The following is a 13,390-nucleotide window of genomic DNA, read 5'->3' as shown; positions in this document are numbered from 1 at the left end:
AATGGACACCTGAAGTCATCTGACCCCCAGAAGAAATCAAATCAATCGTAGTTGAACGCATGATCATTCTCACAGATTTTAAACTATACCGATAGAAAGGCAAATACATTTTCTTCAAACTATTCTTCTGCCGATGTGAATGTGTGTTGTACCACGCTGATGATGATGATGTATGAGAAAATGTCGAACCAATATTCTCCCACACGATTTGAATGCAACATGCGGAACAGCATGCGATGCTGATGTCAACAGAAACCAGTGACAGCTGGTGGCGCACTCCCAGTTAGGAACAAGGCGATCGGCTAATGACTCACCTGGTATGACTGACTGGTTTTTATTCATTCGGACTTTTTTTCATTGCAACTTTAATAACGTTAACTCGTTATAAATCATCATAGGCAAAAACAAATAGCATCTTGGATGCGTTCATATCATCCTGGATGCGTTCGAGTCCACTGGGATTGTAAAGAGAGGCGGTGGGAAGCATCCCCAGGTATAACTTGTGAGCGTTTAGTATTCAGAAAATGCGGCGGTGGAGACAACCCGTTTAATTGCACTGGTCTTCTCTACCGGCATCGTTGTATACGACGGTGATTATAATTAAACCTGGAAGAGGAGAGGGACCGCAGATGATGGCATGACTGCTCCTGCTATCGTCCGTATGTTACTGCATTATCCACTGCATGCGTGATCAGACTGCCAGTTACTGGTTATCCAGTGATCAATCTGCATGTTACTGGTTATCCAGTGATAAAACTGAATGTTACTGGTTATCCATTTATCAAACTGCATGTAACTGGTTATCCAGTGATAAAACTGCATGTTACCGGTTATCCACCAAACAAACTACATGTAACTGGTTATCCAGTGATGAAACTGCATGTTACTGGTTAACCAGGGATCAAACTGCATTTAATGAGGATTTATTAACATTGAACAGTGGGAACCAGCTGACTTCAGGTGTTCATTCTGTAAGCATTCTGTGTGCCCCTCACGTCTGTATTATTTAACACCTAGTCGGCTGTATCCGTATAATAAGAACATATCATAACCTATATGAAGAAAGTCAATTCCCAAATGTAAAAGCGTTTTAAAGATGCCCTGTCCGGATTGTATTAATCGGGCGTTGGTAAGTACGGTCACTCCCATTTGACTTGAACCCGGCATGAGGGCTACCATGCTGCGTATCTTGAGCCAATCAGGGCGCGGCAATCACACACCTGTCTGAGTCCCTCTGCAGGTCAGTCTGTCAATGGGTCACAGTGTTCTATTGAGGGGATGCTAGGTGTTGTTCAAACGGAGTCTGAGTCGTGCAGCTTGTTCACGCTGTCGTCTGTCTCTCCGTCTAGAACGGCGGGCTTCCTCAGAATCCCAGCGGGGGCGTGGCCGCAGGTCAGGTGGTCGGTGTCGTGACCTTTGGACCTCTTGCGGGGCAGCGGAGATGAGACCATGCTAACCTCGGAGGCTAACCGGGAGTTCCAGGCCAAAGAGAGGAAATACAAAGCCCAGCTGAAGAGATGTCTGTCTGCTGCCCTGGCCCAAGACCTCCTCAGGTGAGGTCACCGCACCGGAGACTAGGAGACCAGGTCAAAGGTCAAAGGTCAGGGTTTGAAGCAACACAGCCAGGTTGGAGAAACAGGGAAGAATCATAACCACAGGGGTGATTTCAGTCGCCTTGGAAACTTCCTACAAACTGGGAGAGAGGTGTTCTGTCCAGTTGCTTCATACTGGGAGGGATGTATTCTGTCCAGTTCCTTCATACTGGGAGGGTTGTATTCTGTCCAGTTCCTTCATACTGGGAGGGATGTATTCTGTCCAGTTACTTCATACTTGGAGAGATGTATTTTGTCCAGTTCCTTCATACTGGGAGGGATGTATTCTGTCCAGTTTCTTCATACTGGGAGAGATGTATTTTGTCCAGTTCCTTCATACTGGGAGGGATGTATTCTGTCAAGTTTCTTCATACTGGGACTGGGAGAGATGTATGCAACGGTATAACACAGATAGTAAAGTGCTGATTTTTTATATTAGATTAGTCCGCAGTGGCACTTTACTGACTGGTTCTGGCCGGTCCTGGTTTTTCCTAGCTGGTTCCGGCTGGTTCTGTCTGGTCCTAGCTGGTTCCGGCTGGTTCTGGCTGGTCCTAGCTGGTTCTGGCTAGTCCTAGCTGGTTATGGCTAGTCCTAGCTTGTTCCGGCTGGTTCTGGCTGGTCCTGGCTTGTTTCAGCTGGATATGGCTGGTCCTAGCTGGTTCTGGCTGGTCCTAGCTGGTCATGGCAGGTTATGGCTAGTCCTAGCTGTTCATGGTAGGTTATGGCTAGTCCTAGCTGGTCCTGGCTGCAGGCGAGCTGTATCTGGGTCAGCCAGCTGTCAGATCACCACAGGATGATGGCCTAGAGATGGTTCATCACGGCTGACATCCAATTAAAAGAATCATGTGAGGAGATGGACTGAATAGAGGAGCTGCCCTCCTTTTGTTACATGAATATAAATAGATTATGTAGTTGTGGGGATTGTAGTTTATTGTATCAATTTAGTGTAGTTTATTGTAACTTTCTGTAGTGTATTGTTAATGTATTGTTGTTAATTGTAGTACAGTATTGTAGTCTTTTGTGGTTTATAATAGTAGGGTACTTTGTGTTGTACTGTAGTGTATTGTATTAGTATACTATAGTAATGCGTACTGTATTATATTACAGCAGTATATCATAGTAAAGTGTACTTTACTAATGTGTACTGTAGTATATCATTGTAATGTATACTGTAGTATATCATAGTAATGTATACTGTAGTATATCATAGTATTGTTTACTGTAGTTTATAATTGTAATGTATTACATGCCGTAAAAAACGGAGGTCCTGACTCACTGAGGTCATTAAAGATCCCAGGGCACTCATCGCAAAGAGCAGGGGTTTCCCCGGTGTGCTGGCCCAACCAGGCTCATTCAGTCTGGCCCCCTAATCACCCTCCTGTATAATTGGCTGACTCATTAATTCCCTCACTCTCCACCTCAAGCTGGTGTGTGGTGAGCGTTCTGGCGCAGATTGGCCGCCGTGCATCACCCCAGTGGGGGCTACACACTGGTGGGGGTTTGTGAGGTCCCCCCTTCACTGTTAAGCATCTTTGAGTGTCTAGAAAAGCGCCATATTAATTCAATTAATTATTATTATTATTATGTGTAATGTAGTATTTCATAGTAATGTGTACTTTAGAGTATTCTAGCATAATATTTGTGTGTGTGTGTGTGTGTGTGTGTGTGTGTGTGTGTGTGTGTGTGTGTGTGTGTGTGTGTGTGTGTGTGTGTGTGTGTGTGTGTGTGTGTGTGTGTGTGTGTGTGTGTGTGTGTGTCCAGGCTGCTACAGGAGGAGCTGGAGTCTGATGTGTGTGTGTGCAGCGGCCCGAGTTCCCTGAAGGCTCACCGAGCGCTGCTATTGGCCAGAGCTCCTCACCTCCTCTCAGCACCTCCCCACCTCCTCTCGGGGCCCAAGGGGGACGTGGAGAACGTCCATGTGTCCGGCCTGGACCCCGCGGAGCTCACACAGCTGCTCAGGTAACGATGACAGCACACCTGCCTGTGAGTCCCGGACATGTGATTGGTCGAGCTCTTCGTCACAGGCCCAGGCCTTGTATTGGTGCTGCCCCTTAACCCTAACTCTCAGAGGGCAAGCAGGCACCCAATCAGCAAGGAGGAGATCCTAAGTCAATAGTAGACAACAAAAGTCAATAGAAAGTGAGCAATATTGTAGATAATAAAAAAAAAAGAGCATTAACTAAATAAACAAAATAAATATAATGCAATTGTCCAGTGTGTGTGGGGGTGGGTTGAGGGGGGTGGGGGGTTTGAGAGAGAGTCACAGTATTTGTACAGACGTAAGATTAAAAAAAGTCTTGGTTCCGCAGTGTCTCTGAATGCCTGATAGAGGGCGCTAGATACACAGTAGTTGGGTGTTTTTGGAGCTGCTGCTCCCGCTGTGGTTTAGAAACGCTTCAGAAACAAACCCACCGTCGATTCAAGGTCGCAGTGATTCGGAAGAAGAGATTATTTATTGAATATGTAAGCCATCAACCATTCCATGTTATCGGGACAGAGCTTCCTGGTTTCTCCGAGTTCTGTTTCATATCAAACATGTTTGCTCCTCGCTAATGGGCGAGCAAGACCGGCGTCAGACTGAGCGTGTGCAAACAAGCCCTCATTTGCATATGGAAGGAATAACTAGATAGAGTGAATGTATTCCAGCAATTCTAGTGTGTGTGTGTGTGTGTGTGTGTGTGTGTGTGTGTGTGTGTGTGTGTGTGTGTGTGTGTGTGTGTGTGTGTGTGTGTGTGTGTGTGTGTGTGTGTGTGTGTGTGTGTGTCCGCTGCAGAGCTCAGACGCGACTGCCTGCACCATGAAACCTAATAATCAATATGATAACCGTATTACCAAGCGATGATGTGATTATGTTGCTATAACAGTATGTCTGGCCCCCCTTCTCCTCCTGGCTGTTCTTCGAAGGCGCGGGGGGGGGGGTCTTCATGTAGGGTCTGTGGTACAGGCGGCGTGAGGTATTGGCTGGTACCCTGAAGGTTGCTAGTTTGATTCCCGGCCCCGGAGTGTCGAGGTTTTCCCTTTCCCTGACCTGACATGACGCCTGACCTTGACTGCTCCTCAGTGTGTGCATGAATGGGTGAAAGGGTGAATCTTTGGCCCGAGAGGTGAATCCATTAAAAGATATTCCTCCTGAAACTCGCACCATTTTGGTGTTCCTGGATGCCCTTTCATTCTCACGGATTCTCCTTTCTCCTTGTTTTCAGATTTCAAACTCTTTGATTTTCTGTCGTCTACATCTCAGAGTTTAAACTCGCTCAGGGTGAACAAAATATTTAGTTTCAAACATTTTACAGAATATTCGGTTGAAAATATTCGGTTCGCTCTGCTCTTCCCAAATATTCACACACAAGTACAACACCTTTACTCGCCTGCAGTACTACTCCATAGTAGTACTGCAGTACTCCACAGTAGTACTGCAGTACTCCACTGACCCCCCCCCCCCCCCCCCCCCCAGGACGGTGTACACCTCAGAGCAGAGCCTGGTGGGCCCCCCTGGACCCGGACCCCCCGGGACCAGCTCCCCTGGTGGGGGGCCAGACCCCGACGGACCCCCGGAACCAGGTACCAGACCCTCTGCACCAGGGCCGTACCTGGACTCGTCTGTCTGTCTGTCTGCCTGTCTGCCTGTCTGCCTGCCTGCCTGCCTGCCTGTCTGTCTGTCTGTCTGTCCTCTTCTGTCCTCCATTTTAAATTGACCTAATGGCTTCATGTTTGATCCACGCCCAACTCGCCTGTGTGTGTGTGTGTGTGTGTGTGTGTGTGTGTGTGTGTGTGTGTGTGTGTGTGTGTGTGTGTGTGTGTGTGTGCGTCGTTGTCTCTGTGTGTGTGTGTCTGACCTCTGTGTGTGTGTGTGTGTGTCTCTGTGTGTGCCCCCAGGTGTGTGTGGTCTGCAGCCGGCCTGCGGTCTGGGCTCTGACCTGCTGTCTCTGTACCGGAGGGAGGAGCAATGTGACATCACCATCAGAGTGGGCGGGCACGTCTTCCCCTGTCACAGGTCAGGCCCCGCCCCCATCGCTGGTCCAATAGGGGTGGGACAACAGATCGATACGATATGATATATCGAGAGAGAGAGAGGAGGGAGAAGAGAGGGGGGGAGGAGGGAGGGAGGGAGGAGGGAGGGAGAAGAGAGGGAGGGAGGAGGGTGGAGGGAGGAGAGAGGGAGGGAGGAGCAGAGAGGGAGGGAGGAGGGATCAGAGGGGGCAGAGAGGGAGAGGACGTTTCTCTGGTTGTTCAGTCGAACTCTGGCCCTCCTCTCCTCCCCTCCACATTCGTACCCCCGTACCTTCGTACCCCCGTACCCCCGTACCCCCGTACCCCCATACCCTCGTACCTTCGTACCCCCGTACCCTCGTACCTGCAGCAGCTCCAGTATCCTCTGTAGGGATCCACAGAGCCAGCCCCTCAGCGAGCAGTGTGTTGGCGTGGGAATGTGTGTGTGGGTGAATGTGTGAGTGGGTGAATGTGTGTGTGGGTGAATGTGTGAGTGGGTGAATGTGTGAGTGTGTGAGTGGGTGAATGTGTGAGTGTGTGAGTGGGTGAATGTGTGAGTGTGTGAGTGGGTGAGTGGGTGAATGTGTGTGTGGGTGAATGTGTGTGTGGGTGAATGTGTGTGTGGGTGAATGTGTGTGTGGGTGAATGTGAGGCATTCATTATGAAGCTTGAACATGTGGAGTGCCGCGTATATCACCACCATGTGTGGCGCATATTCTATCCCCCCCCCCCCCCCCGCTTTCAGTGAGCGTAGTACAAGTACAGGGACCAAAGTTCTTCTTTATTTCTTTATTAGTTTATTTGTCACCTCAAGGCAGTAAATATGATTATTGCGTTCAAAGTTAAAGGCACAGCTTTATAGCCCTGATGGATTAGAAATTCGGAAACTTGGTGGTCATCAATGCCTTATTGCACGTCATCTGATTACACGCTCTAATGACCCGACATGTCACACACAAGCTCTATGGACCAGTCTGATTATTTTAATAAGGTGATTTTCGGATAAAGATCATGCTAGGCTATGCTCAAAATCAGCACCAATGGTCGCAAATGCATATAAACGGCATTGGCTCTTTACAGATGACTAGGTTTCACTCAGAATCTCTTGTGGACACGAATTTCATCGCCCCCCCACAAACGTGTGGCTGAACATTGTTGTGGTGGTCAGTATAGATCTCAGGTCAGACCAGACGTCAGGGTCACCTTGGGGTCAGGGGTCAGCCACGAGTTCTGGATCGCATTTCTCTCATGGCCTGATAAGGGGTCAGATTGAGGTCATAGGTGAGCCTGGGGTCATGGGTCAGCCAAGAACTCTTCCTGAAGTCATGGGTCAGCCTGGGGTCAGGGGTCGGCCAAGAAATCTTCCTGAAGTCATGGGTCAGCCTGAGGTCATGGATAAGCCTGGGGTCATGGGTCAGCCTGGGGTCAGGGGTCAGCCTGGGGTCATGGATGTGCCTGGGGTCATGGATCAGCCTGGGGTCAGGGGTCAGCCTGGGGTCAGGGGTCAGCCTGGGGTCATGGGTCAGCACAGAGCTATTCCAAGAGGTCCTGGACCGTTCTGATTTTGATCTATAGGAAATTTCGCGCACTGGAAGAAACACAATAAACTCGGGGTTAGATCTAACACATCAACCTTGAGTTAGCTATCAGGATCTTTTCAATAAAGACATATCCTTATTAACATCAGCAAATATGACCAAAATTCTTAAAGGCAAAACAAATAGAAAAAATTGCAAAGTGTCTCAAAGGAATGGATTTTATATTACATATTTGTTGGTATATTTTAATATTTGTATGATAATTATTGATAGATCCAACGCCACCTCTAAGGCCATACATCTGTTATCTAATCCAGATGAAGACCAGAATGAGTTGAGTCTCATGTAGTTATCTTTGACTTACTGCATGGGGGAGTACGCATAGATTGTGAGCCCGTCGTATGGGGAGAGAATTGGCTCATCCTCTTTAGCGGTTTATAAGTCCTGTGGAAAGGAAATAACTTCAGAACACTTAAGAATAAAGCGCTTCACAGATCTCTTGGCACAAAGTTGCTCACCCATGACAAACGTTAATGTGAAGCCAAAGACGGGTTCATCCAGAAATAGAGCGGAATGTTGCTAGTCCGCTTCCCTGCGTTACATAACCTTCAACACGTAATGACTACAGATCCTCTTTCTGATAGTTGATCCTATCATGAAGATTAAATCCAGAGACCATTTGTTTACCAAAGAGTTTGATGCCGGTCATACTCCAGGGAATTATCAATTCACCACATTACGATGTTGAACTATCGTTGTTCCCCCTGGCCCAGGCTGGAGATGCATTGGATTTATGACATTATAGTGGATAGAAAAATAACCCATAAACAGCCTCAGACAACCCGGCTCATTAAAAACGTTTTAATCCTTCCCTATAAAAGTAGTGACTTTATTATTTGTAACCCACAGTAGACAATTCACATTGCGTGTACCTCAATCTACAAATATCTGTTACCTATGCTAAGGTAAAATAACATCCACACGGTTATTTCACATTCCACCAATATACAGATCTACCAATACACAAAAGTTCCTTAGGCTACCTTCAGCATTCAGCTTCAACTGTGACCATCAGCTTCTGTTTAAAGATAGATTATGAGCTTTGAAGCGCAGTGGATCGCTTCACCTCGGTAGCCGAGTACGCAACAACTACAACTTTGTATTTGTAAAGCATCCAAAGAGAGTTATAATACATGTTATTGCTGCTCTGAATCAGTTAAACAAGACAACTCTGAATAAAAGATTATTTACTCACCAATAACGTGTTCATAGGATCCTCTGCTCCTGTTTTAAAGTAGTCTCTGTCTCTGTCTCTGACGGTGTCTTTTATAAGAGAGCATTAAGGTGGTTTCAGTTGTGGACTGCTATTCACAGCTTTTTATTGTAGCCATATAAACAAAGTTTATTAGGGGTCCAAGCCAACAGGTTGGATCCCTATTGTTTTTGTAAGGATTATTTTTATACTACCTCCCCGTAAAACTGGGACCACAGCCCAAACCGTAAAAGGTGCACACACGCCAATTGCATGACTAGATCCAGGTCCGGCCCCGCTACTCAGATAACAAAATCCAGACACGCCGGGCCCTAGGTGGCGCTATACCAAGGAATACGCGTTTGGGGCTATAACTCCCACAACGAACCTCCCACAGTCCGAAACGTTAGACACACAGATTCACTGGAGTCTGCTGCATCTTTTGGCATAGGCGCACGCCCATAGGCACACGCCCATTTGCGTCTATAATATTTTTTCCGAAAAATCGCGAAAACCGCTAAACTGCCTTTTCCCTACTCCTCCCACAATTCTTGCCCGATCGACACCAAACTTTGCACACGACATCTTCAGACACACGAAAAGGAATCGTTAACAACTATTTTGATCCGACTGTCGACGACAAAACGGTAGTGTTTTGAATATTTGTTTATTAGCTACGTTACACTTGGAAAATCAAAAATCCCCCAAAACCCAAAATTACACATTACGAATGTGATCCAAAATTACGAATGTGTTAAATTTGGATCGAGTCCAAATTTAACATGCATGTTGGTGCTACCCTTAATGTCGTTCGATAAAAAATTCGGAAAAGTTCGCCATTAGGGGGCGCAATAAACGAGGAAATTGTATATCTTCTACAAAATTTCGCCATTAGGGGCCGCCATAAACGAGGGAATTGTTCATCTCCTAACTGGCCAAAGGAATGTTCTGAAAACGCGTTTGGGGATATATCTCCCACACCGAACCTCTCACAGTCAAAACCTTTATATCCACAGGTTCACGGTAGCCTTTTGAACACATGCTTCGCGTTGTGCCGGCGAAATGCACATCGCTTGGACCCCTGGATAACTGCTTGCAGTTCTAGTTACTATTAATCTACAAATGATTACACTTTCGATACAGTGGTGTACTTCTTAAATAGAGTACCTTCAAAAGACGGTGTGTTGTGTGTGTTACAGAGTACATTGTGTTGGCGGTGTGTTGTGTTGAAGTGTGTTGTGTTGGCGGTGTGTTGTTGTTGTGTTTCCAGGGCGATCCTGTGCGCGCGCTCCCAGTACTTCCGGGCCATGCTGAGCGGCAGCTGGATGGAGAGCTGCACCCAGGACATCACTCTGCAGGGGTGGGTCTGAGCCGCCTTCACCCCCCCACGGGGTCGTCTCTTTAATGTTTCCGTGAAGACACACCGACCCTCCTCCTCCATCGGCTCTGCCGGGCGCTGCGTTGCCGTGGTAACGTGGTCCTCTCCTCCTCCTCCCTCCAGGCTGGGCCCGGAGGAGATGGAGGTCCTGCTGCAGTTCATGTACGGTGCCATCGCCGACCTCCCGCCCGGAGCCAGCGCCAGGTACCCCCCCCCACCCCCCCCCCCCCCCCCCCCCCCCCTTCCGACCACGAGTGGGGTGAAGGGGTGTGGTCTAACGTCACTGTGCTGATGAAGTTGTGTTGCCCCCCAGTCAGGTGATGCTGGCGGCGGACATGTTGGGCCTGGAGGGGCTGAAGGAGGTGGTGGAGATGGTGCTGACCCGAGACTACTGCCGCTTCTTCCCCAAGGTCAGCCCGGGGTCAAGGGGTCAGTCCGGGGTCATGGGGTCAGCCCGGGGTCATGGGGTCAGCCCGGGGTCAGCCTAGAGTCATGGGGTCAGCCCAGGGTCATGGGGTCAGCCCGGGGTCATGGGGTCAGCCCGGGGTCATGGGGTCAGCCCGGGTTCAGTCCGGGGTTTGCCTAGGGTCCTGGGGGTCAGCCCAGGGTCATGGGGTCAGCTGGGGGTCATGGGGGTCAGTTCAGATCCTCTCAAGAGGAACTTGAGGGGTCTTCTGTTTAAACGTCTTAACTTAAGCGGCCGCCAACAGCAGCCAAGAGCCTTAACTTTATTTTATCCAAACACCTGGGTGGGATTCAAACCCCCAACCCGGACAGGGTAATGCCTTACTCTACCAGTTGATCTAGACCAGTCCAGTACCCTGGTTCTGTGATGGTTCCGTGATGGTTCCGTGATGGTTCTGTGATGGTTCTGTGATGGTTCTGTGATGGTTCTTTGATGGTAGTGTGATGGTTCTGTGATGGTTCCGTGATGGTTCCGTGATGGTTCCGTGATGGTAGTGTGATGGTTCCGTGATGGTTCTTTGATGGTAGTGTGATGGTTCTGTGATGGTTCTGCGATGGTTCTGTGATGGTTCTGTGATGGTTCTTTGATGGTAGTGTGATGGTTCCGTGATGGTTCTGCGATGGTTCTTTGATGGTTCTGTGATGGTTCTGTGATGGTTCTGCGATGGTTCTGCGATGGTTCCGGCTCTGTTGTAGGTGGTGGACGGGGTGCAGAAGAGCATCGTGGAGTGTCTGTCCCTCACCAGCGCTCTGGGTCTCCTCAAGCTGCACGCCACCTGCAGGAGGTGAGAGAACCACATCCTCCCTCCTCCCTCTCCCCTCTCTCCTCCCTCTCCCCTCTCTCCTCTCCTCTCCTCCCTCTCCCCTCTCCTCTCCACTCCACTCATCTCCTCTCTCCTCCTCCTCCTCTCTCTCCTCCTCTCCTCCCCTCTCTCTTCTCCTCTCTCCTCCCTATCTCCTCTCTCTCCTCTCCTCCCTATCTCCTCTCCTCCCTCTCTCCTATCTCCTCTCCTCTCCTCTCTCCTCTCTCCTCCCCTCTCTCCTCTCTTCCTCTCCTCTCTCCCCCCTCTCCCCTCTCTCTTCTCCTCCTATCTCCTCCCCTCTCCTCCCTATCTCCTCTCCTATCTCCTCTCCTCCCTCTCTCCTCCCTCTCTCCTCTCTCCCTCCTCTCTCCCCTCTCCTCTCCTCCTCTCTCCTACCTCCTCCCCTCTCCTCCCTATCTCCTCTCCTATCTCCTCTCCTCCTCTCCTCCCTCTCTCCTCTCTCCTACCTCCTCCCCTCTCCTCCCTATCTCCTCCCCTCTCTCCCCTCTCCTCTCCTATCTCCTCTCTCCTCTCTCCTCTCTCCTGCTTCCTCCCCTCTCCTCTCCTATCTCCTCTCCTCTCTCCTCTCTCCTGCTTCCTCCCCTCTCCTCTCCTCCCTATCTCCTCTCCTATCTCCTCTCCTCCTCTCCTCCTCTCCTCCCTCTCTCCTCCCTCTCTCCTCTCTCCTACCTCCTCCCCTCTCCTCCCTATCTCCTCTCCTATCTCCTCTCCTCCTCTCCTCCCTCTCTCCTCCCTCTCTCCTCTCTCCTACCTCCTCCCCTCTCCTCCCCTCTCCTCTCCTATCTCCTCTCCTCTCTCCTCTCTCCTGCTTCCTCCCATCTCCTCTCCTATCTCCTCTCCTCTCTCCTCTCTCCTGCTTCCTCCCCTCTCCTCTCCTATCTCCTCTCCTCTCTCCTCTCTCCTGCTTCCTCCATCTCCTCTCCTACCTCCTCCCCTCTCCTCCCTATCTCCTCTCCTATCTCCTCTCCTCCTCTCTCCCCTCTCCTCTCCTCCTCTCTCCTACCTCCTCCCCTCTCCTCTCCTATCTCCTCTCCTCTCTCCTCTCTCCTGCTTCCTCCTCTGTAATCAGACTCATCACTCCCGCTGTTATAAACCCTTCCCTGTAATCATCTGCCTGGGAGCGGCTTCTCTTTCAGAGTCACACAGCAGTTCTGTTCTCAAGCTGTCACCACAGACACTCAGAAATCAATGATGAATGTAAACATGAAACATTCTATAACCGTGTTGAATCAATAACTTACGCTTTTACATAAATATTACATAATTATACAGTCCAGCAGCAGATATCTCAATATGAATTATGTCAAGTCTCATCAATATACAGGCTGTGGTTTAAGGCAAAGAGCAGTTTGAGGTCCGGACTCAGAACCCGGTCTACCAGGGACTTCAGCGCTGGGCTGGCCCTTCTTCATCTCTCAAACCTAGACCTGGTCCTACCCCCGACCTGGCACGAGGTCTGTCCCCAGGTCCAGAAGGACTGGTGTGAGGTCCGTCTGAGACCAGGTCCTCAGTAGTGATGCTGTGATCCTCTCCTCAGTAGTGATGCTGTGATCTCCTCCTCAGTAGTGATGCTGTGATCTCCTCCTCGGTAGTGAGGCTGTGATCTTCTCCTCAGTAGTGATGCTGTGATCTCCTCCTCAGTAGTGAGGCTGTGATCTTCTCCTCGGTAGTGATGCTGTGATCTTCTCCTCAGTAGTGATGCTGTGATCTTCTCCTCAGTAGTGATGCTGTGATCTTCTCCTCGGTAGTGATGCTGTGATCTTGTCCTCAGTAGTGAGGCTGTGATCTTCTCCTCGGTAGTGATGCTGTGATCTTCTCCTCAGTAGTGATGCTGTGATCTCCTCCTCGGTAGTGAGGCTGTGATCTTCTCCTCGGTAGTGATGCTGTGATCTTGTCCTCAGTAGTGAGGCTGTGATCTTCTCCTCGGTAGTGATGCTGTGATCTTCTCCTCAGTAGTGAGGCTGTGATCTTCTCCTCAGTAGTGAGGCTGTGATCTTCTCCTCGGTAGTGATGCTGTGATCTTGTCCTCAGTAATGATGCTGTGATCTCCTCCTCAGTAGTGATGCTGTGATCTTGTCCTCAGTAGTGATGCTGTGATCTTCTCCTCGGTAGTGAGGCTGTGATCTTCTCCTCGGTAGTGATGCTGTGATCTTCTCCTCAGGTGGGTGGCGGAGCACTTCATGAAGAGCTGGGCAGAGCGGAACTTCTCCCTGCTGTCGGTGGAGCTCCAGCGGGCTTGTCTCAGTGACGTGGCCGCCGCCATGGTGGGTTCCCTCTCCCTCACCCCACATTAAGGCTCTCCAGGAAGCAGAGGAACATATCATCCAATAAGAACCGTTGTTATTAGATTG

At 49.5% G+C, this 13,390-nt stretch overlaps 1 protein-coding gene across 1 annotated transcript in view; it reads left to right on the top strand.

The window, feature by feature from the left end:
• Nucleotides 1-199: 199 nt before the first annotated feature.
• Nucleotides 200-13,390, top strand: part of btbd8 (BTB domain containing 8) — a 23,719-nt gene continuing 10,528 nt past the window's right edge. The window contains 10 exon segments of the mRNA XM_060067403.1: nucleotides 200-317; nucleotides 1,350-1,553; nucleotides 3,354-3,551; nucleotides 5,047-5,153; nucleotides 5,469-5,586; nucleotides 9,643-9,732; nucleotides 9,874-9,954; nucleotides 10,064-10,160; nucleotides 10,912-11,000; nucleotides 13,201-13,309. Of these exon segments, the coding sequence (XP_059923386.1) occupies nucleotides 1,450-1,553; nucleotides 3,354-3,551; nucleotides 5,047-5,153; nucleotides 5,469-5,586; nucleotides 9,643-9,732; nucleotides 9,874-9,954; nucleotides 10,064-10,160; nucleotides 10,912-11,000; nucleotides 13,201-13,309 (993 nt within the window). The 5' untranslated portion in view covers nucleotides 200-317; nucleotides 1,350-1,449.

The sequence above is a fragment of the Gadus macrocephalus genome, chromosome 12 (genome assembly GCF_031168955.1).
Source record: "Gadus macrocephalus chromosome 12, ASM3116895v1".
In the NCBI taxonomy this organism is placed as follows: Eukaryota; Metazoa; Chordata; class Actinopteri; order Gadiformes; family Gadidae; genus Gadus; species Gadus macrocephalus.
The sequence above is the reverse complement of the archived record's forward strand: the minus strand, read 5'-3'. Positions and strand labels throughout refer to the sequence as shown.